Source organism: Pogoniulus pusillus, chromosome 6, assembly GCF_015220805.1.
Source record: "Pogoniulus pusillus isolate bPogPus1 chromosome 6, bPogPus1.pri, whole genome shotgun sequence".
Classification (NCBI taxonomy): Eukaryota; Metazoa; Chordata; class Aves; order Piciformes; family Lybiidae; genus Pogoniulus; species Pogoniulus pusillus.
The window spans coordinates 30,977,944-30,992,250 of record NC_087269.1 but is presented as its reverse complement, the minus strand read 5'-3'; the positions used below and the strand labels follow the sequence as shown (position 1 = coordinate 30,992,250).

General features: G+C 47.2%; 1 protein-coding gene across 1 annotated transcript; it reads left to right on the top strand.

Moving 5' to 3' along the window:
• Nucleotides 1–6,287: 6,287 nt before the first annotated feature.
• ADIRF (adipogenesis regulatory factor) lies at nt 6,288–13,516 on the top strand. The gene is made up of 5 exons (XM_064145670.1): nt 6,288–6,900; nt 7,748–7,866; nt 8,204–8,279; nt 10,706–10,768; nt 12,945–13,516. Exons 3-5 carry the CDS (start codon nt 8,216–8,218, stop codon nt 13,049–13,051), a joined length of 234 nt encoding a protein of 77 aa, XP_064001740.1. The 5' UTR covers nt 6,288–6,900; nt 7,748–7,866; nt 8,204–8,215; the 3' UTR covers nt 13,052–13,516.
• The last annotated feature ends 791 nt before the right edge of the window (nt 13,517–14,307 follow it).

Genomic DNA, 14,307 nt, shown 5'->3' with positions numbered 1-14,307 from the left:
CTGCATTATGAGGGTGCAAAGTAAATGTTCTGCCATACAGAGGAAGGGAGGAGGTGAGCACTTTTGCTCATTACAGCATGTGTGGGGAGCAGAAGGAGGTATCACCTAAGCTAGGCTGTACTGAAAGCAAGGAGTACATTGTTTCCCAAATGCCTGTCTGAAGCAGACTTTATCCCCTGGTCCATAAGCACTTAACCCAGGAGAGAGTTAAAATCGTTGAGCAGATGTTGGAGGCACACTGCTCTGTGGTACTAAGCTGCTCAGGAGAGAGGCTTGTGGCAGTTCACATCAATATGCTGTGCAACTTCTTCCTACAGGAAGGATTTAACTGGTACTTACACACCTGCACCTAGAACTGTGAGCCTAAACACTGCTTGACTGTGGGCACTGAAAGAGTTTGAATGTTTCCTAGAGACCTGCCTCTGTACCTGCCTTCTCACACCACTGAGCAGTTTTGTACCCATGCTGGACAAGTGTTCAGCACTTCCCCTACCATAGTTCCTGCCTAGGTCTGGTCTAGTCCTGTTGCAGTTGCAACTCAGAAGAGACTTCATGCATCTTGCACAAGGCAATCACAAGCCTTGAAGACAGAGATCAGGACATGTGATTTCCTCACACGTGAGCATCCTGCGTCAGTGAACAGGATCAGGGTAGTTCTGTGCCCCTGGCATGGCTCAGTGAGCCTCAGTGTCCTCCTTACCCTTCTGCAGACACACCACCACCCAGCAGGGAGAGCAAAGGTGCCAATCTGAGCAGCCTTCATCAGACATTAGAAAGGTGAACGTGTTCCTACTGAAGTAGAAGGCTCTGTCGTAAAACAGACAAAAGGTTATGTATTATTCAGTGAAACTTGTTTGTGTCTCTACATGGTTCACTGCATGGTGGCCTGGACTTCTCATGCCCACTCAGACTGGTGTAACGAAAGGTGACAGAAGGGAACTGAAAAACAGAAGGATAGGGAACTGGCATCAGAAAACACCCCATGGCAGAAGGTGCTTTTGCAAGAGAAACGCCAGGAGTCCCCCTGCCCCAGGCCAGTGCTGACAGAGGTAAACACTAGCAGATTCATTTTTTGGTTTTGACAGGTCATGCTCTGGGAAAGCAAGAGTTTCTTGTACACCTCCTGTTCTATGAGTTATGGTGCATGCTACCACTCTCATACAAGATGTTAATGCTGTTGTGACAAGACAGCACTCGGTGCCTGGCATGGCAGGGCCATAGTCTGTCCCCGATGACATGACGCTGGGTGTTGTGTTGGTGCTCGGCACTCCACGGTGATACAACATGCTAGGAATAGCCTCTGCTGAGTGTTGCCTCAACTTTAGGAGTGACCAAAAAATACTGAAAAACATTCTTTCCCCCCACCTTGTAACAGCAAAGCTTACTTAACATATAGAACAGGAGTTAGGCTTTATTGAGTGGATTCTTCTGCTACGGTTCATAGCCTTTGAGAGCTCCTCCCACCATTACATTTTAGCCAAGGGCCAAAGGGCAGCCAGTGCCTGATTACTCAAAGATATTTGTTGGGGTGCAGAAGAGAAAGCAGTGCCTCTCTCTGGAATATGTCAACCTGCATTACAGTAATTTAAATGCAAATCAGGTAATAATCCACTTCCTAAAATGCCACTTCATCTGAAAGTCCTATTTTCACATCAGCATAGTGCATGTCCTAACACTGAACTCAGAGTACCCAAGAGGGGACTGAAGGGCTGGGTTTTGAGTCCTGGTTTCCATAGGACATATGTATCACACACTCTCCTCACTTTCACACTCTTTTCCCTATATTAAAACCTAACTTATTTCATCTCCTAAGTGCATTGAAAGCCCCCTTGAAGATACTCCATGCTGCTAATACCTTATCAGGAAAAGAAAACCCCTCGGGTTAAGATGGTTTTCTGAACGTCACTCAAAACCTTGCCTGCACAACTCTGCCTAGCTCTGTCAGCAGAGCAAGTTTTCTGTCAAGCTTTGGCACTGCTTTTGTGTGTGTGTGTGTGTATTCCTGTGTGGGAAAGAAGCAAGCCTGGTAGCTCTGCTTCTTCATGTTTCCTCTCTGATGGAATGAGCCCCAGGAGGGGTGTGTAGGACATCTGTGCACCAGAAAGGCAGAGACGCAGAGCTCCTTCTTTTCAGTGCGCCTAGAAGTAGATCCACAGCCCTTCTGAACTTCTCACTCAACCCACAAAAGTTAATTTCTCACTTAATCCATTAAAGTCCCAGCATTTAAGTGTGGTTTTAGCCTTCTGTGCTCCAGAATGTGGCAGAAACCGGACACTTCACCTAGATGTTGCCAGAGAGTTCAAAGACCAGAAGACAAAGACATTCGTGTATGGTGGCCTTATTCTGAACTCATCTAATTAGCCCCATTTGACTGTTTTCATGTGTAAAACATGAGCTCTATCTCTGATCCATTACCTCTCATCATCATCAGGTAGTAAAACCAGAAGGGTTTCTGTTACTGATAGAGGAGACACTGCTCAAAGATGCCGTAGAAGAGGTGGGTAAGGAAACCAGAACACCTTCTGATTGCCCTGCATTGCCTTAGTTTTAACTCACAACTATTTGGGCTGCATGTTTAGGGTTGTAAAGTTGCTTCATAGTGAGCTGTGGCTCATGGAGCCCTCCTAGCAATTAAGGAATCAGTTTTGGTGTGTTTTTTTTCTTCCTGAACAGAAATTACTTAGACCTGTCAAAGCAAAAGGCTGAGAAGGAGCAAAGTATGGAGGAAAACCCCAAGGAATGAGAAAATCCCAAGGAGTGGGAGAACTGTGTTATTTCCTGCAGGTGAGCAGACAGTGCTGCTGGGGTTGCAGTGCTCTGCACATCTTGGTTCTGCCCAAGCTGTAACAGCAACATGCCCCACCATTACCAGGTAGAGTAAATTTTGGGATAGCCTGGAATTCCCCATGCACCTCAGCCTGTGGCTCTGCCTGCACACTGTGGTACCTATCCTGGCTGGCATTAACTAGGATTTCTGTCTGCAGTCTCAGCAGATACTGCTGGGAGTTGACTAGAACAAAAGTTCAAACTGACTTTGCACCTGTAAGCAGTTTGAGTTGACCTTAGGACACACTGAATGGTACCACCAACGATCGGGAAACCCACTGGGAAAGAGGTAATGCATGGGAGAAACAAACTGAACATCAGCCAGCAGTGTGCCCAGGTGGCCAAGAGAGCCAATGGCATCCTGGCCTGCATCAGGAAGAGTGTGGCCAGCAGGACTTCCCCTGTACTCAGCACTGGTCAGGCCACACCTTAAGTGCTGTGTCCAGTTCTGGGCTCCTCAATTCAAGAGAGATGTTGAGGGACTGGAACGTGTCCAGAGGAGGGTGACAAAGCTGGTGAGGGGCCTGGCTGTGAGGAGAGGCTGAGGGAGCTGGGGGTGTGCAGCCTGCAGAAGTGGAGGCTCAGGGCTGACCTCATTGCTGTCTACAACTACCTGAAGGGAGGTTGTAGGCCCCCTTCAGATGCTGGAAGGCCACAAGGTCACCTCCTCTTCTCCAGACTGAACAGCCCCAACTCTTTCAGTCTCATAGCAGAGGTGCTCCAGACCTTTGATCACCCTCATGCTCCAGCATGTCCACATCCCTCTTTGTCAGTGAAAATCATGGCCAGAGTCACACTACAGACACCACTGTGGTTAAAGTCCTGCTCCAGTTTATTGCAGTGATACAGTGACCTATATGCTAACTTGGAAGAGGCATCCACAGCTAACTTACTTGAAGATTGGTACACATGTAAGGCACGGATAGGCTAAGGCTGTGTATGAAGCACAGATAGGGTAAGGCTTAATGAAAACATTTATGGGTCAGCCTCCTGCAGCCAGCAGACCCTGCCCCCTTGCAGCTGGACATGGGGGTTTGTTTCATTGCCTTAGTTCCTGACTCTGAGATGGGCCCAAGGACACTCTTCGCAGCACAGGTTGCTCATGTTTATCTATTCATGTCCTCTGTCAGCAAGAAATCCACACCTCTTGTAATAGGGGCTCCAGAACTGGATGCAGTACTCCAGGTGGGGTCTCAGCAGAGTGGACTAGAGGGGGAGAATCACCTCCCTCTCCCTGCTGGCCACACTTCTCCTGATGCAGCTCAAGATCTGGTTGGCCCCCCGGGCTGCAAGTGCACACTGCTGGCTCATGCTGAGCTTCTGGTCCACCAACATCCCCCAGGTCATCTCCTCAGGGCTGCTCTCCAGCCACTCACTGCCCAGCCTGGATTTGTGCTTGGCATTGCCTTGACCCAGCTGCAGGACCTTGCACTTGGTCTTGTTGAACCTCATGAGGCTGGCCTGTGCCCACCTTTCCAGCCTGGCCAGGTCTCTTTGGCTGGCATCCCTGCCCTCCAGCCTGTCTGCTGCACCACACAGCTTGGTGTCATCAGCAAACTCGCTGAGGCTGCACTCAAACACTTTTCCACACATTTTTTTTTTTGGTGTGCTTTTTCAAACACATTTCCAAACACTTTAGTCTATGTCTGTTATCAGTCCAAACTCCTTCATGTTAGCTTTAAATAGGAGTGCTAGGTCACAAAATTAATAAAGAGGGTGAGACACATTCCATCAATTTTACGGTGTGGTTTTGTAGTTCTGTGAGCCACCTGAGGCTCTGTCCCATTATATGGGATAGATAAATGCTAAACCAAACTAAAGGTCCCTTTCCCCTCTACTCTGGATGGCATTGTCAGTTTTCTGGGCAAGTGAAAGTCAATTCCTTTGCCTTTTTTCCCCCCTCCTTTCTTTTTCCTGGAATCAGAGTAATGACACTAATGATAAGATAAGATACATTGCATTAGGAGTCACACTGTTACACTGGTGGTGGTGCAGGTTTACTTACAGATTCATGCCACTTGATGTTTTGTGCAGGAGGTAAAGCAAGCAGTGCCACAGATCAGGCACCCATATTATATCCAAATGGACAAACAAAACTTTCCACTTGGAAGAACAGCTGGAGCTGAAGTAATCAGTGTGGCTCTCAGAGCAGAGTTACACAATAGTATGTACCTGAACTGCTAAAGAGGCTTTAAAATATTGCTACACTGGGGTGCACGTTTGTGCCAGTTTGAAGCAGGGTAGAATGTTTTGGTGAGAAAAAGTAGATCATAGGCTGTGAAAGGAAAACAATGGTGATGTCTACTCCCCTCACAGTCTTGCTGAGATGTATGGGAACAAGAAGGGAAAACATTAGATAACACTCTTGCCATTTTTGCTGCATTCTCTCTGCCTGGGCTCTGGCTGAGCTGCAGCTCCCTAACCTCACCTGCCACTCACCTTTGCTTCTTAACCTCTTGGCTGAACCTCTATTCTTCCTTAGGACTGGGGTAAGGTTGAGAGGGGCAGGGGGAAGGTGCAGGGGTGGTTGAGAGCCCCTCCTGGGGACTCAGGTTTCTGGGAGGGGAGTTGTGCTTCTGTATTATTTTTTACCTTGTATATTTCTGTCTATAACTGTATATACTGTAAATATCTGCTTGTATATTGTGCTAGCTGTAAATAAATAGCTTCATTTATATTCCCAGAGCCAGCTGAGACTAGTTGGGTATTTCTAAAGTGTGGGGGGGCAGGGAATACCCAAACCATCACAATGTTTAATGTTTGGTGTGAGTGTGCATCAGTAGCAAATGTTCTCTCAAACTCCTGCTCCCACTTTCAGGCAGCAGCAGCAGCAGCAGCAGTGAGGCTCTCAAGCTGAAAAATCCAGCAGTGAGAGGAGGTGGGAGGCATTTGCTGCTGAAGCCTGGGTATGTCCTCTCTCGAGCCATGACAAGCTGCCTGGCAGCTGCTGGAGAGCCTTTGCCTTGCTTTCATGAACACTCTGCACAAAGTTAATCGGGGCAGCAATGCTCTGGCTAAGGAAGCTGAGAACAGCTGAAATCTGACTGTTTGTTATGGTTTTTGTTGTTGCTAGGTTCTCACGTTTGGACAAGAGAGACAAACAGGTCTAAGTTAGTTGTTTTTATCACAAAATGTTAGAAGTCCAAAACACTGGGTGTCTGTTATCTGAGGTTTTGCAAAGCCAAGTAAGAAAATCATTCTAAGGGGGGGGGGGGGGGGGGGGGGGGGGGGGGGGGGGGGGGAGGAAATCACCAAGGAATTGAAAAAGACACCTGACATGAATATGTAATGAAAATGCTAATTAACCTCTCAAGGGGAAAGGGGAGTTGCTGTTTGAAATGATTAACAAGTGGTGCAGAAGTTGAAAAGAGCTCTCTGCAATGACAGGCTGAATAGGAGCGGCAGAGGAATGCATTTAACCTTGTTTTCTGCTGCTCTTCCTCACTTGGGTACTAATGAAGTCCTAAGCTTATGAGCACTGCCTCTTCTCGCTCCAGTTTATCTGCAGCTTCTTGTTCTTGTGCCCGTTTCTCAACTAAAAAGCCTTCCTCAGGGAGATGAGTGTGTGTGTGAGTGTGAATATCTGAACCAAGGTGCTCTATGCCCTGAAAAATGGCAAAGAGGACCCAAGCCCCACAAAGCCAGCAAACCCGTTGGCTCCTAACTCTGCCAAGAGTTTATTTGCCCAAAGTTTCTTTCTTTGTACTGGGGGTGGGTGGCAGAAGCCATGAGTTCTAAAGGCCAGTGGAAACCTGTGAAACACTCATGGTTAAAGCTAGACACTTGTTAACATAGTGACACTGGGTAAGGAAATGCTTTCAAACCTCTTTTCTGTACTAACAAAACCTGTTAGTTTTGTCACACTAGGAAAAGAAAACTTTGCTAATTTGACTTGGGTTTTTTCCCCTTCCTCTGAGAACTGATTCAGGTTGCTTGCCTAACCTGGCAAGGCTTTCATAAACTACAACTCTCACCATCTAACAGTATCTCACCTGACAAGCTGATCCAGCTGAAGGCTGTGAGGCCATCCAGAGAGACCTGGACAGACTGGAGAGATGGGCACAGAGGAACCAGGTGAAGTTAAACAAGGACAAGTGCAGAGTCCTGCATCTGAGGAGAAATAATGGACTGCATCAGTACAGGCTGGGAGGTGATCTGCTGGAGAGCAGCCCTGTGGAGAGGGACCTGGGGGTCCTGGAGAATAACATCCATGGCACAGCAATGTGCCCTGGTGGCCAAGAAGGCCAATGGGATCCTGGGGTGGATTAGGAAGAGTGTGTCCAGCAGCTCAAGGGAGGTTCTCCTCCCTCTCTACTCTGCCCTGCTGAGACCTCATCTTGAATACTGTGTTCAGTTTTGGGCTCCCCAGTTTAAGAGGGACAGGGATCTGCTGGAGAGAGTCCAGTGGAGGGTTACGAAGATGATGAGGGACTGGAGGGCACTGCCTTATGCAGAGAGGCTGAGGGACCTGGGGCTGCTTAGTCTGGAGAAGAGAAGACTTAGAGGGGATTTGATAAATGTTTGTAAGTACCTGAGGGCTGGCCAGGATGGGGGGGACAGGCTCTGCTCACTGCTGCCTGGGATAGGACAAGGAGCAATGGGTGTAAGTTGCAGCACAGGAGGTTTCACCTCAACACAAGGGGGAACTTCTTTACTGTAAGGGTCACACAGCACTGGAACAGGCTTCCCAGTGAGGTTGTGGAGTCTCCTTCCCTGGAGCCTTCCAAGGCCTGTCTGGATGTGTTCCTCTGTGCTCTGTGTTAGATAGTATTGTCCTGCTCTGGCAGGGGGCTTGGACTCGATGATCTCCTTGGGTCCCTTCCAACCCCTAACGTCCTGCGATCCTGTGAGCCTGTGAAAAGAGATTGTGATGAAAACATCTCAGAAAGTGAGTTAAGATTGGTCTGTTTCCTTTTCTCAGGAAGTTCAGCTTAAGAGTATGAAAGGAAGAAAGAAGCCAGCCCAGCAGGGTTGAAATCTGGCCATGCTCAGGCACTATTACTTCAGTAGTAGTTTTCCAGCGCTCTTTACAAAGCTCAGGTCAGTGTTTTTCCCCATCTCTGGTGGTGGAATGGGTTTGTTTGTGTGTGGTTTTGATTTGAAGCCCCCCCAAATTATAAACACAGCACAATGAAGCAGAAATCTCTACCCAGACACATCATCTCAATGGGGAGGGTAAACAAACAGCTTTTCTCATTCAGTGTTTTCATTTCTCATTCCTTATATTCAGACTCCACCCATGATACCAATTACCCTCAAAAGCATCAGCAAGTCTTCCAGCACACGTATAAAACCAGGGCAGGTCAGGACACCCCTCACATGGTGTGCTATACATTGCCAAGCACTTAATTTTATTGAAGCAGAGGAGTGTTAACAGGTGTTAGAACCCATGATGTCAGGCAGAAACTTCCAGGGACTGAAGGACCAGGCTGAAGGTGCAGCAAAAGATGCTGGTAAGAAAGATTTAATGCTCTTCTATATTGCTATTGGGGATATATCTGCTGCCTTTGCTTACAGAAACCAGAATCTGAAGTTATGCTCCTGGCTTCATGGGTGTTTCATCAGCAGGGAAAGGCTTCCCCTTTTCTTTCTGTCCCTTGAGATCAAGTTTGGAGCATTGCCTGAAGAAGACTCCAAGCTGCCCACAGCTCTCAGGCATAGGCAATCGCTTCCACTCACCCAAAGCTTCCTCAGTATTTGCTGAGCATTGCCCAAGCCCTATTGCTTCCCAAACAGATCTTTAAACCTAGTGTTTTTTAGAGGAGTGAGGCCTAGTTTGGTCCTAATAACTGTTTTGATCTAGCATTCACATTGCTTAGGGTGGTCATCTCTCCTATTCTGCAGAGGGTTTCAAACCTCTTGCTTGTTAAGAAGTTAGTTGCAGCTAAGCTTTGATTAGTGTTTGGCCCTGCACTATCAAAGCCTTCTAGCAATAACTGTATGGATTGCAATGGGCTGTCTGTAGCAAGTAGCACGAGTATATGTCTGCTGTATTCTGCTCCAGCAGTGATCACCAGACTTCATAGGCCATAAAAACAGACCTGTGCACACATCTCTGTCACAGCTCTTCCTCTGTGTGCTAGTTTGAAGCTAGCTGGAATATTTTGGTGAGAAGAATTGGATTACAGGCTGTGAAAAGGAAACAAAGGTGATGTCTACTTTGCTCGCAGGAGATAGATAAAAACAATAACAGAAATATAGATAGCAGAGTTGCTATCTGGCTCTGGCTGCATGCACTTCTCTCCTTAACCTCTGTCTGTGTAACTAATCCATCTGCTTCCTAACCCCCCTAGCCAATCCTCCAAACTCACCTTGAATATCAGGCAAAGTCTGGGATGAGGTAGAGGGGTGGAAGGGTGGTTGGGAGCCCATCCTGGGGACTCATGTTTCTGGGAGGGCTGTTGTGTTTTTGTATTACTTTTTAACTTGTATATTTCTGTCTGTAGCTGTATATAGATTGTAAATATCTGCTTGTATCTTGTGCTAAGCTGTAAATATAAAGCTTCATTCTGTAATTTCCAGCTCAAATGAGTCTAGTCTGGGTGATTTCATAAGAGTGGGGGGGCAGATAACACCCAAACCATCACACTCTATTAGAACCATGCACTGGAAACCAATTTTTCAATGTAAGCTATAAAAGATTTTCTTTTAAATGGAAAATACAAACATGTGTACAATATGTTAGCATTTCACAGCATACTCTTTACAGTGTTTGTGTGCACCTCATTCCTAGCAGGCTACAATTTGCATCAATCCTGGTTTCTGATTCCCTCAAACAGTTAACAGAAAAAAAAACATAGAATCAAGCAGGTTGGAAGAGACCTCCAAGCTCATCCAGTCCAACCTAGCACCAAGCCCTGGCCAATCAATCAGACCATGGCACTAAGTGCCTCAGACAGGCTTTGCTTGAACATCTCCAGGGATGCTGACTCCACCACCTCCCTGGGCAGCCCATTCCAATGCCAATCACTCTCTCTGCCAACAGCTTCCTCCTAACATCCAGCCTAGACCTCCCCTGGCACAGCTTGAGACTGTGTCCCCTTGTTCTGTTGCTGCTTGCCTGGCAGAAGAGACCAACCCCACCTGGCTACAGCCTCCCTTCAGGGAGTTGTAGACAGCAATGAGGTCCCCCCTGAGCCTCCTCTTCTGCAGGCTGCACACCCCCAGCTCCCTCAGCCTCTCCTCACAGGGTTTGTGTTCCAGGCCCCTCATCAGCTTCATTGCCCTTCTCTGGACATGTTCCAGTATCTCAACACCTCTCTTGAATTGAGGAGCCCCAAACTGGACACACAGCACTTAAGATGTGGCCTGACCAGTGCTGAGTACAGGGAAAGGATAACCTCCCTTGTCCTCCTGGCCACACTGTTCCTGATCAGGATCATCTAGTTCCAACCTCCCTGCCATGGGCAGGAACACCCTTTTCCTGTCCTGCTCTGTTTAATGCATCTGTTTCCATTCTGGAAGAGGCAGTACTTCCAAACAGCCTGTCTGCAAGATGGCCAAACTTCTCCAGCCAGAGCAAGCTAGAATAATCAATAAAAGCAGGGATTGTGTAAAATAAGCAACTCTCAGCTGAATGTCATCCAAATTCACTGCTTCTTTATCTCATTTTTAGTTTATCTTATCTGCCATCGATTTGCTCATCTGACTGTAGGTGCGAGGTGAACTCTAATCTCATAGCAAGCTGCTCTGCCAACACACACAGTTCCCAGGGTGCCTATGAGCAAAGCACACAGCCTCAGCCTGCTCCCTGCCATCTTCTGCCAGGGGCATAACCTTCCGTGGACATGCAGAAAAGCTTGTTGGCTTTGGGGATTCCTATAAGCACAGATAAGAACATCTGGAAATGAATTTCTTTTTTTTTTGTCCTTAATTACAGCAAACACATTGGGAAAGGCTACTCAGGATGCAGTCAACCAGATTACAGACGCAAGCCAGAAAGGTAGGAGCGATGTCATCCACATCACGGAGCGATGGAGCAGCTCGACATCAGTCAGCACGTGGCACTGCTCATTCCCCTCTGTCCCCCCTCAGACTGGAAGCCCTTGGTTTCACTAACAGGTTTTTGCCTTACAGACATCATGGGACAGGATTTCAGGATTTGTTTACTGGCAGATATGCTGTGATAGCTGAGTCCCCTCTGCCCACTGAGTCCTGTTCATGACACCCAGAGTTTGGCTACTCTACAGAAAACCTGTGGGGACAGTGCAGACAAACCCATCTTCTTTAGTGAGGATTAAGTAACTCTGTAATACATCTTGCTTTCCCAGACCAGAGGGCCAGGGTCCTTCCAGTTCTAGCCCTATGATGGCCCTCAGTGCCTTCTGAGGCAGTGGATTTGATCCCATGGCTGGAATGGTGTGAAGGTTTGGGTGTACCCAGCCCCCCCACACTTTAGAAGTTACCCAGACTAGACCCAGTTGGCTATGGGAATATAAATGAAGCTATTTATTTACAGCTAGCACAATATACAAGCAGATATTTACAGTATATACAGTTATAGACAGAAATATACAAGGTAAAAGTAATACAGAAACACAACTCCCCTCCCAGAAACCTGAGTCCCCAGGAGGGGCTCTCAACCACCCCTGCACCTTCCCCCTGCCCCAGTCCTAAAGAAGAATAGAGGTTCAGCCAAGAGGTTAGGAAGCAAAGGTGAGAGGAAGGTGAGGTTAGGGAGATGCAGCTCAGTCAGAAGCCCAAAGCAGAGTGAGACAAAATGGTGAGAGTGTTATCTAATGTTTCCCTTTCTTCTTCAGCAAGACTCTGAGGGGAGTAGACATCACCACTGTTTTCCTTTCACAGCCTATGATCTAGTTTTTTCTCACCAAAACATTCTACCCTGCTTCAAACTAGCACAAATGGTGCCCCTGGGGAAGTGTCATTTCTGGGGAATGGGAACAAATTAGAGTAAAAACTTAGCTAAATGCTCCATTTCAGTAATCTTCTAAGAATGAAGGAAGAATTAGCAACTTCAGGGCCTAAAACATTTAATGAAAGCTGAAATGCATTGGCAATGTCTCTTTAGAGCAAATGTCCTTTACATCTCCCTAATGTGATGAGCAGGCAGGACTTGGGCACTTGTTGATGTCAGGCAGGGAGGCAGCAACACTGACAAAATACAGCTGTGCCACTTTTCTGAGGGTGTCCTCCCTGCTGGTGAGAACCTGCTGTAAGCTTTCTCACCCCAGCTGACGCTAGGCTCTGCAAAAGAGTGGCCCTGTGCCTGCAGCTCAAAAGTGAGCAGAACCCTCACTGGCAGTCCCTCACATACACAACAGAGAAGGGAATAAAGGGAAAGAAAGCATCCCTCACATTTCCTGTCAGGTTTTCTTCCCCAAACGTCTTAGTATTCACTGCACTTCTTAGTCCAAAGGAACCTCCTCCATTAGACAGGCTACACTTAGACCAAAAGTGATCTGTTCTGTCTTTGCCCCATCGTACAGCCCAGCACCCAAAACTTCCAAGTGAACCATAGAATCATAGAATCAACCAGGTTGGAAGAGACCTCCAAGCTCACCCAGTCCAACATAGCACCCAGCCCTGGCCAATCAACCAGACCATGGCACTAAGTGCCTCATCCAGGCTTTGCTTCAACACCTCCAGGCACAGCAATTCCACCACCTCCCTGGGCAGCCCATTCCAATGCCAAACACTCTCTCTGCCAACAACTTCCTCCTAACATCCAGCCTAGACCTTCCCTGGCACAACTTGAGACTGTGTCCCCTTGTTCTCTTGCTGCTTGCCTGGCAGAAGAGACCAACCCCATCTGGCTACAGCCTCCCTTCAGGGAGTTGTAGGCAGCAATGAGGTCAGCCCTGAGCCTCCTCTTCTTCAGGCTGCACCCCCCCAGCTCCCTCAGCCTCTCCTCACAGGGCTGTGCTCCAGGCCCCTCACCAGCTTCATCACCCTTCTCTGGACTAGACCATGGCAGCCCATCCTACATATATCCTGCCAAACCCAAGTATAACTACCTGTGGAGAACTCTTTATTTTCCTCAGAAATATTTATCTCTATTTTTATAATGAATAATTTTCACACTTTCCCCTTCCATCACAAATATTTAACCATGTTGCATTTTTCATGTTTTTTGCTTGTCTTTTTCCCCTCTCTTGCAGCTATTGACAAGGCTTCCAAGGCAGCACAAGAAGGGGTAGAAAAAGCAACTGGACAAGCTGCAGAAGTGATGTCTGGCTTTGGGAAAAAGTGTGGATTTAAGAAATGATGTTAAACTAAACAGTACTGCAGGTAGAAATCTCTCTTTGGTCTACAAGTCCTTACTCCTTTGTATAGTTGTTTGAGGTCTGGGTATTTTCTATCTCTCTAAATAGAAAGTTCTAAGGCAAAAGGCATCCCTCATCTTTCACAGTGGAAAAATGAAACTTTCATCTTGTAACCTCTGTGGACAATCTTCAAAATGGCTCTTAAGGCTTTAGCAATGTAATTGCCCTACTCTTACAACAGTACAATGATTATTGCCATATTTGCTAAGTGTGTTTACAAAACCAGAGAAAAAGTTCATACTGCAGGACACCAGAACATTCTTGTGATGAAACTGAAGTTTCCTTCCTGCAATCAGAAATTAAGTTGAACTTGAATTCTTGTCAGTTGCTCATTTTGTTCCCACCTGCTGTGGTTTTTTTGCATTAAGATAAATAAAAGGCACTGTAAGACTTCCACCATCCAGAAATACATCATCTTGTTATGTGCTCTCATCGTTTCACTGCACCTTCAGGGAATGCTCATAGCATCATAGATGTTCACACCATAAATGTTCAGACCACGTCTTGCAAATCTCTGTTGCTCTTTGTGAGGTCAGTGAGGCAGATGAGGGAGCTGAGTAGAGAATGGTTTTTCAGACTGGTAGACAGATATATAGGAACCAGCAGCCTGGCAATGTAGAGGTGCCTGCAAGTGGTCTCTGCAAGTGAATGGGAGTTGTGATATCTACCCCCTTGCTCTTTCTCTCACATCTCTGTTACCAGTCTAGATTTGTTGTTATTCACAGCACCTCTCCCACTGAATCTCCTGGGGACACAAATTGGACACTGTCCCAGGGCATACATGCAGCACTGCCACTGAAGCCGACTGGTAGCCCTGACGTGAGAGACAGCACTGTGGGATGCTCACTCACCTTTTCAATCAGGCCTGAGCCGTGCTTCCTGCATGGGGCTTGGAGGCAGCTCTGGACACGTTGCACAGTGGCCATCTGCTCATAGAGGTGGTGAGTGGCTTTCCATGATGGAGCCAGCACGAGAGAGGCAAGGAGGTGGAAATGTTTATTTTAGATTGCTGCTCACTGGGCAATGGGAGGCGGCGGCTGCCGCAGGGTGCCCACTTACTGCTGCCTCTGTCAACCCAAGGCACTAATACCCACTGATTTGCAGTAAGTGCTCTTACCTTGGCCTCTGGGTCTTTCTTATTGCTAGGCAATATTTCCTTTCTTTTATCACAGAATCATAGACTCACAGAATCAACCAG